This window comes from Cinclus cinclus, chromosome 5 (genome assembly GCF_963662255.1).
Source record: "Cinclus cinclus chromosome 5, bCinCin1.1, whole genome shotgun sequence".
Classification (NCBI taxonomy): Eukaryota; Metazoa; Chordata; class Aves; order Passeriformes; family Cinclidae; genus Cinclus; species Cinclus cinclus.
The window spans coordinates 15,584,569-15,592,734 of NC_085050.1; the positions used below are offsets into that span (position 1 = coordinate 15,584,569).

The window sequence follows — 8,166 nt, forward strand, 5'->3', positions numbered from 1 at the left end:
GCCCGCCGCTCCAGCACTGCTGCCCCCGGCGCGGATGGGCGGCCCACGGGGCGGGCGAGGGGCGGCAGCGCCGGGCCGTGGGTGGTGCGAGGGGCCGGACGGGGCTGGGCTGGGCTGAGCCGGGCCGGGCCGGGCTGAGCTGAGCCGGGCTACCCGCCCTGGCCGTGCCGAGCGGGGGGAGGCGAGCGAGGAGTTTCAATGCCTCGGCCCAGCTAAGGTGGTGGCCGTGTTACTAGTCCCCAAGGCTCCTGGTGCTGTTAATTAATTAATTAGTGGTTGTGAAGGCCCCCCAGGGCTCGGGTAGCAGTAACCGTAGAAGTGCGGGCAATTACGGCCGGTTTTCTTTAGCGCCCCTGGATCGCACCCGTCCCTTGAGTTACAGCTCAGGAGTGCCCTGGGCCAGGCACGGCCGGCAGGGCCACACCGGCTGTCAGGGGCTTCGTCCGCCCGCTGTAGTTCAGGAGATTCCAGACCCATCATTTCTGTCTCTCAGATAACTCTGCCTGCAGTGACATTTAGAGGCTGGGTGGGATCAAGCGCCGGGAAGGCCAGCACGGCTGAGGCGACAGCAGAATCCTTCAGCCAAATTACACTGTTTTAATGCTTTGTCCCTTGCAGACAGATATTTACCCACTTTTTAACGTAATCCAAGAAACTGGATTCTTCTCCAAAATTTCTTCACGTGAGGTTGCAGTAAAAAACTTGCTGTCATTTGAGCAGTTCAACAATTAAACCCCTGAGGAAATATTAGACAGGCCATAGAGATAGGATTACTTGCTGCAGAAAGAAGCATCACCGCGCTACAATGTAATGAAGCCGTTATTTACAACCATTTCAGGATGCTTTTGCAGCAAAATGTATATTTTCCTTGATTTTTAACCCTACAGATTAATTGCTGGACCTTCAAAACACAAAGAGAAGTATTATGAAATGCCTGGTATTCAGCTGTGGATTTCAGAGCATGATAAAAAATGGGAAATGTATCTGACTGCTGCAGAGAGGGCTTGGAGATGATCTCTTGAAAGCACTAGGATGCCTGGCTGCTTTAAAAAGACATTATTTGCCTTGGCTTCTCTGATAAATTTTGTGTCTTTTATCTTGATTGTTGTTGCAATGGGGACCCCAAAGTGGATGACTGGAAAGATCCTTTGCAAAACAGGGGCTGATTTGGTCAATGCCACAGATCCAGAGCTTGTCAAGTTCATTGGAGAAATTTACTATGGACTCTTTCAGGGCGGCAAAATACGCCAGTGTGGCTTGGGCGGGCGGCGTTCCAAATTCACAAGTAAGTACAATTTTGGTTGAATATTTAGTCTGAAGTCTAGTTCAAAATTAGCACTTTATTACTTTTGTTTACAGAACTTGTAGAATGCATATTATTATTATTATTATTATTATTATTATTATTATTATTATTATTAAATAATATGCAGTCTTTATGGTTTGATATTCTGCGTGTGAATATAAAATTTCTATCATTTCAGGAATGCTTTTTGATGCAGTTATATTCTGTAATCCTGGAATCAAGTTGGGGAAAAAATTCCCTAGGGCTAGATGGAGAGTTTCCTTCTAGCCTTGTGAAAGGGGTGAAAGTCATTTGGAGATGACCCTGTAAATCATCTTTCCCCTTGACTGACTTTTTCCTATGCCAAGTTTAGCCCTGCTGTCTCTCTGCCTATATCCTTGCCTTCTCTATTGAACTCTTCTGAGTTTTTTTTCCCTTTAAGAAGCAGAGATTTATTTAGCTGGACACATTTCTATATTTCTCTGGCTGTCCTAATGCAAATGCCTACCATAGCACATATCGCTAACTTTATTAACATGCTGAAGAAATTCTTACCTTCTTTTCTATCAAGTTGGGAGACCAAAAACTGCTGAACTCTTAACAAATGTAGAAGCTCTTCTAAATGTATTCCTTTTAACATAAAAGATTTTCTTGGTCTTGAAAGCACTGATCTGTACGCTGGATGATTTACAAATTTCACTCATTCTGTTCTGTAGTGAAAATGGTAATTTGTATTGAAGATTTTTAGTCCAGTGTACAGATTTACTGAAACTTAAACCAATATGAGTTGAAGCTGTTGCAGTCTCACCCTTTCCCTGGCCCACAGAAATGCTGTCCTGTCCCATCCTTCGCAATGGCTCTGGTAGTTGAGGTGAGGTAGTTCAGAAGTTAAACTGGCCAAAAATTTCACCTACAAAAATAAATACTTCTTTTCCCATAGGATCATGTCTGACTATGCAACTCTACAAGCACTTCTATAAAAACTTGAAGGCAGGTGTGACTGTGGGACTTCAGAGGGAATGGAGAAAAGAACCAGAGCAACCTCAACTTAGATCAGGGATTGGTCACTTTTACAGTAACCAAATTATTTCTCGAGCTCTGACTGCAACTGCAACTTCATGACATGGATATAGCAGTCATGTTCATCCAGTCCCAGTTCTTTCACCCAATCCTGGCAGATGGAATGAGAAAAAAAAAAATAGCCAATCTCGTTTAAAACTCTGTACAACTTTCTGGACTGTTTAATGAACTTTATGGTTTTTTTACTGTGCAATCTGAGAGTAAGGAATAATGTTCCACAGTCACTCTGGAGTACATCGATTTGCAACTGCAGGATGTGATCCAGCACTCCTTAGACAAACAGAGCTCTCACTGAAGCTAGTAATAATTCTGTGTTAGAACTGTAAAACATTAAGTGCAGTAGGCATAAAGATGCATTTTAGTCAACAAGTGTTCCAGAGATTTTCCATTTTAAATATTTTAATAACTCTGTTGAGTTTGATATTTTCACAGTATTGGTTTCAAGCAACAATACACAAAGTTGTTACTTTTGCACAATGGTGTACAGGACTGGGGGTTCTGGGTTTGACGATATTTTTTTTTTATTTGAATGCCCCCCTTAATCTCCAATTATTCTGAATTTACTGGGGAGCAAGAACTGTGAGACTTGCATAGCGAATGTGATAATATAAATGGACTTCACTGGTACCATAGATCAAGACAAAGCTAACACATAATATGGTGCAGTATTGCAGTACCTCTGACCCTTCAGAATTCCAAATTGGAAGAATTTACTGTTATTGGTACATCTCCTTTCACTCTGTTGACATTCACTAGAGTAGACTTATGGCTGGCACACACTTTTAGCTGGGACAGTGACAGCATGACTTAGTTGCCATAATAGTTGTCCACTGCTCTTTTGTACCCCTCAGGATGCATCATCTGGCCTCCAGCTGCAGCTGCTGGAAGTGTCCCATCTATACGCATGTATGTTAGACCCATGTAGTTGTTATGATGGTCCTCAGGCACCTAAGTTGGCATAAGATGCTTCTCTTTTGAGAATTGAGTCAAGCCCTGAGAACAAGCTGGGGAACCCACACATGTTGCCTGTGCATAGCAAACACTGCTGGATTGTGTCAGGAGTCTCCATGGCAATATCCTTCTCATGGTTTCTTATTTCTGTGTACTAAGCCAGACTTACTGGGCAGGTCATTGTGATTCAGAAGAGACCAAATAATCCTTATAACTACCCTAAAATCTCTGATGGTTTGTAAGGAGGAACACATTCCATGTGCTTTGTTGTTACACTGCCAGTAATTTTCCAGTCAGAAAGCAACCTACTCTTTTTATTCCTATTTCTCGTATATACTTCTGATTCTCGTTTACTGCCCTCATTTCTTGTTGTCAGAGTCTTCTGAAGCTCTTCTGTGCACCAGGCCCAACTACAAACCCAGAATGAGCTACTGAAAGGGTAGATCTGTTGAATAATATAATTTTTGTATGGGATTTGTACAGTATGATTTTTTTTTTCCTACAGAATCTACTATAATGCTCTCATGTCAAGATCAAATTATATTCCTGAAGTTCACGGTGACACCTACCAACTATTGCTGCCTACTTTTTAGGTGGCTTGTTTGGACTTTGGGGTTTTTGTCAGTTATGCAGCACAGGTTGGAATTAATTTATTTATAATATAGTATACCTTCTTTGTAGTAGCTTTTTAGTAATTAGGGAGTGAGTTCTTCAAAACATGTATGAGTGTGCAGTGCTGTGCTAGCTGAAGGTCTCCTCTTGATCACCTTGTATTTTAGGATTCCTCTCAATCAGCCAGTCAACATGTCACCTACAAGTCCCTTCTCAGACTTCCCCTGATTCTGTTACTAGAGGGCTGCCAGATAAACTAAACACTCAGGTGTACATTTCCTGCTGCTGGGCAATCTGGCCCTCCAACAAAGGAACTGTGTCTGTGAAGATAGAACCAAGAAAACTACTGCTCTCTAGAGACAAGTGAGCAGCAGGCTCAGCTGAGGGAGAGCTTGCGCCTATAGCAAAACATGGCAGTGTTTCACCTAAAGCCCACTTGACTGCAATACTTTACAAGCTTCCTACATCTGTAGCTAAAACACTGCCAGATGCCCAGAAAAGCGTAAAGGAGCCATAAACACTAGAAGAGAAACCAAGAAGGGAATCTTAAAGGGCAAACATGTGTGATTACGATGTATGAAATCAAGGCAGATCTCATTGAAGCCAGCAGTAAAGAGAGGATTAGGAAAAAGAAAAAAAAAAGAATAATAACGTGAGAAAATAAACAGAAGAAAAGGTGATACTATTTTAGGCAGCAAGGGAACAAGGAAACAGAAACTATCAGACTTCAAATGGATGAGATTAAAAGCACAAGACAGGAATGAGAAGCTCAAAACCAGCACTTTGGTACCAAGAACAGAGGTGAAAAAAAGACAGGAAAGTATGCAACAGACAATACAGCAGCAGAGATAAAGACATTAACACTGATAGATAAATAAACAGGACTTAAACCTGAATCCTTATTCACAGATCCTGTGTAAGGGATTATTCCTGTAGCAGAATATCCCTGGTTTGTCTGATGCACTGAAAAACAAAGCATCAGGAAATGAGATGTGTGCAGCTAGCTGAATTCATCTCCATAAAAAATAGTCTTCCTTAAATATAAATTGAATTTGAAGCACCAGCACAGTGTGATGCTTACCATCATCAAGAAAACCTATACACTGAATAGACACTATTTTTTCTTGACAGTTTTCCCACACATGGTGAAAAAGTTGAATACAGGCCTGCATGTGATGATCATAATGTTCCTCTGTGTGGCCATTTTCTTTTCTCTGGTCAGTTTTGGATTCTGCATTCTTAACGCAATAAAAGTTCCTTACCGGGCTATTAACGGTCCAGCAGGAGCATGTCTTTGGAACTTCCTTGCAGGTAAAGAAATTTTCCAGTGTTTTTCTCTAGTCACATTCATAGAAAATGATACAAGTTTCTTCTTTCACCTTACTAAATACCTGTTTGATTTAAATACTTGTGAATACAATGAAGTTGGTGGTGAATTCACACCAATCAAAACAGAACTTACAAGTGGCATCTTGGCCTATTTCATCTAGTCAGCGTTTAACAGGAGCTATGAATAGCAGCCTTTAGGCTTTATGTCATGGATAGAAGTAGGTTTGGCCATACAATAAGGCCTAAGCATTCTGAAGGTGTTTTAAGCCATGCCTTTGTCTATCCCTACTCTGTATAGTGCTCACTGATGTATTCAATAAGTTTTTTGAAGCACAATCAAAATATCTGTCTTGTTTTGATTTGATAATGGTGAATACTTACTTCATTTTGTTGCAGGTGGATTTGTAGTACTTGCAGTCACTAGTTTCATGGCTGCTGTGAAACTTCATCACCTCACAGAAAGAATTGCCAATTTTCGGGAAAATGTCTTTCGGTTCGTTATCTTAGAAGAACGCTTTGAAGACTGCTTTTGGATTTGTGTGGCAAGTGCCACAACACATGCAGTGAATTTGCTGCTAATAGCCATTAGTGGGATTCATTTCCCTAAAATTAAGACTAAAACAGAAGAAGTGAATGTTACAGCAGAAGATATCATGTACTAACAAATCTACACAAAACTCTTCTGGTGAAGTCAGCTGTTGTGACAGGAACAGCTTCTTGGCTCTTCAGCCTTTGTTTTGGATAGGTGATTTATGAATAAACCTGAGTAAAGATGTCCGTCTACAATACCAGCTATTAACGTGTCTGTGAAAAAATAAAAAAACCCAAATGCTATAAATACAATTATTCTCAAAATAGACTGATATCTGCAGTGAACATATACTGTTTCTCAGTTTTTAGAACATTTGCACTTTGGGGTATTTTAGAAAACTAGGGTAAAATATTTCATCAAACCAACTGTCTTCTTTATTTAGAAAGACAACATGTTTATCACAAATCTTTGAAACTATAAGGTTATTTCAAAGCAGAAAGAATGTATATTTGGTATTTGCTTTCACAGAATGATCTAGAGCATATTGAGAGGGACATATATGTTTGTTGATGTTATACAGCATTAAAAAAGAGAACATCATCTGTGAGCCTAAAGTTAAGGGGCAGGAAAAGCTAAGTGTGTGTGTGTGAAATGTTTTTAAAACAGAAATTATCCAATACCACAAGGCAAAGAAGTGAGAAATGTATATGGGATGCTATTAGTCTATGAATTAAAAATTATTATCTGCTAGATGAATGTTTCACTGCAGCTTCTGGAAGTAAACAGATTAAGGCTAATAGTGTTTTTAGATAACCTGGAAAATATGAATCTGACATTAATTTTCTTCATAACTGTGTTAATTGTTAAGTCTATCTGAAATCATTAAAAGTGATGTGTGATTAAACAGTATTGGAATGAATAGAACTGGCTAAATGGATGGAAAAGTTACTTTCTTAGGAAGTACCATAATTTTGACATGGATTCCACCAGTTCATAGGTCCTGAGGAGTGAATATTTTTAAGAAAATATGGAATATATAGATATCATTAAAAATGGATACAGTGGCCTCTACCATTTCTGGGTTTGGCTCTACAGGGTTAGCAGGATTATGAATGAAGCAGAAATTTGTGAGGGTGCCTCTGCACTCAGCCCTACTAACCTGTCTTCTTCAAGACACCATAAGCCACTTATTTTTTAGCAGCACTAAAATTATTTTGAAATTTATTTCTAAAAATTTAAGAGATAGATGGAAAATTATGATGAGTCTAGAGAACTGTTACAATTTTAGCATAAAGGAAACTTAATAAAGCAGAAAAAAGTTCCTATTTTATACCAACTTCTTACTTAACTGTACTTCTAAATTCACTGGTGCTTTTTCTCAGACTGTACCCTGGGCCACAACTCCAGAAAGGTGGTGCAATAGCCAGTACATGGATAGGCAGCAAACAAACCCAAGCTACGAAGGTGTCTTAGATGGTAACAACACAGTACTGTCCTGAAAACTGTCCAAAGGGGTCCCTGTGGTACCACCACCTTCCCCTCCCAGAAAATTCTGAGTGGCTTTGAGACAGAAAAACTTGAAGGGCAGCATAATGGCACAAGTAGAAAATGTACTACTTATAATTTGTAATTGTTCTATGAACATGTATAATTTAGATGTAATTACTGTATTGAAAGAATTATATTGTGTCGTGTAACTTGGCTTTTACTAAATATAATTCTCTTCAGGAGGTGAGAAGAAAGCATATTCTTAAATCCTCCATAGAGTGATTGCTTTGAAATGCTTTTCAGTAGTATTAATATTCATGTATTGCAACACATTTTCATACTGATAATGCACTGCTTGATGGCCCCCAAATTTCCACCCCCTTCAAAAATATTATTGAATAAGAATCATGGGACTATTCAGGTGAGGACAAGATTACAGATTTGTTGGAGTGGATTCCTAGGGAGGTCACAGTAGCTCTGAAAGAATCTGTAGAATGCACTGTATGCATGAAGTTAAAGGGGGATAACTGAGCTGATTAGCGTTGTAATTTCTTGGTTTGAATCAATTCAACAATGGAGCATACTCTGCATTAAGGTCCAAGAGAAGATTTTTCTTACAGCAGAACTGTAAAGCATCATTTTGGGATACTATAGCTGCACAAGGTCAATGACCAAGGAAACATTATCACTCAGTGACTGTATTGTGACCTGTGAGAAAACAGTATTTTCAGAGTGAACAGGAGTATTACCATGCATGAACTAAACTTAATGAAACAGATGTAAGGCTAAATTAAACTTTCAGCTGCACAGGTTGTCTGAGTTTGAGCACTGCTAAGATACACTGACAGGTCAATGCATTAAATATTTGCCCTGGGAAATTTTGTCTGGA

The 8,166-nt window shown here is 39.6% G+C and overlaps 1 protein-coding gene across 1 annotated transcript; it reads left to right on the forward strand.

Annotated features, from left to right (window-relative positions):
* The first annotated feature begins 1,032 nt into the window (after positions 1-1,032).
* Positions 1,033-5,919, forward strand: CLRN2 (clarin 2). Its single transcript, XM_062493837.1, has 3 exons — positions 1,033-1,285; positions 5,060-5,239; positions 5,654-5,919. The coding sequence occupies exons 1-3, from the start codon at positions 1,033-1,035 to the stop codon at positions 5,917-5,919; spliced, it is 699 nt and encodes a 232-aa protein (XP_062349821.1).
* The last annotated feature ends 2,247 nt before the right edge of the window (positions 5,920-8,166 follow it).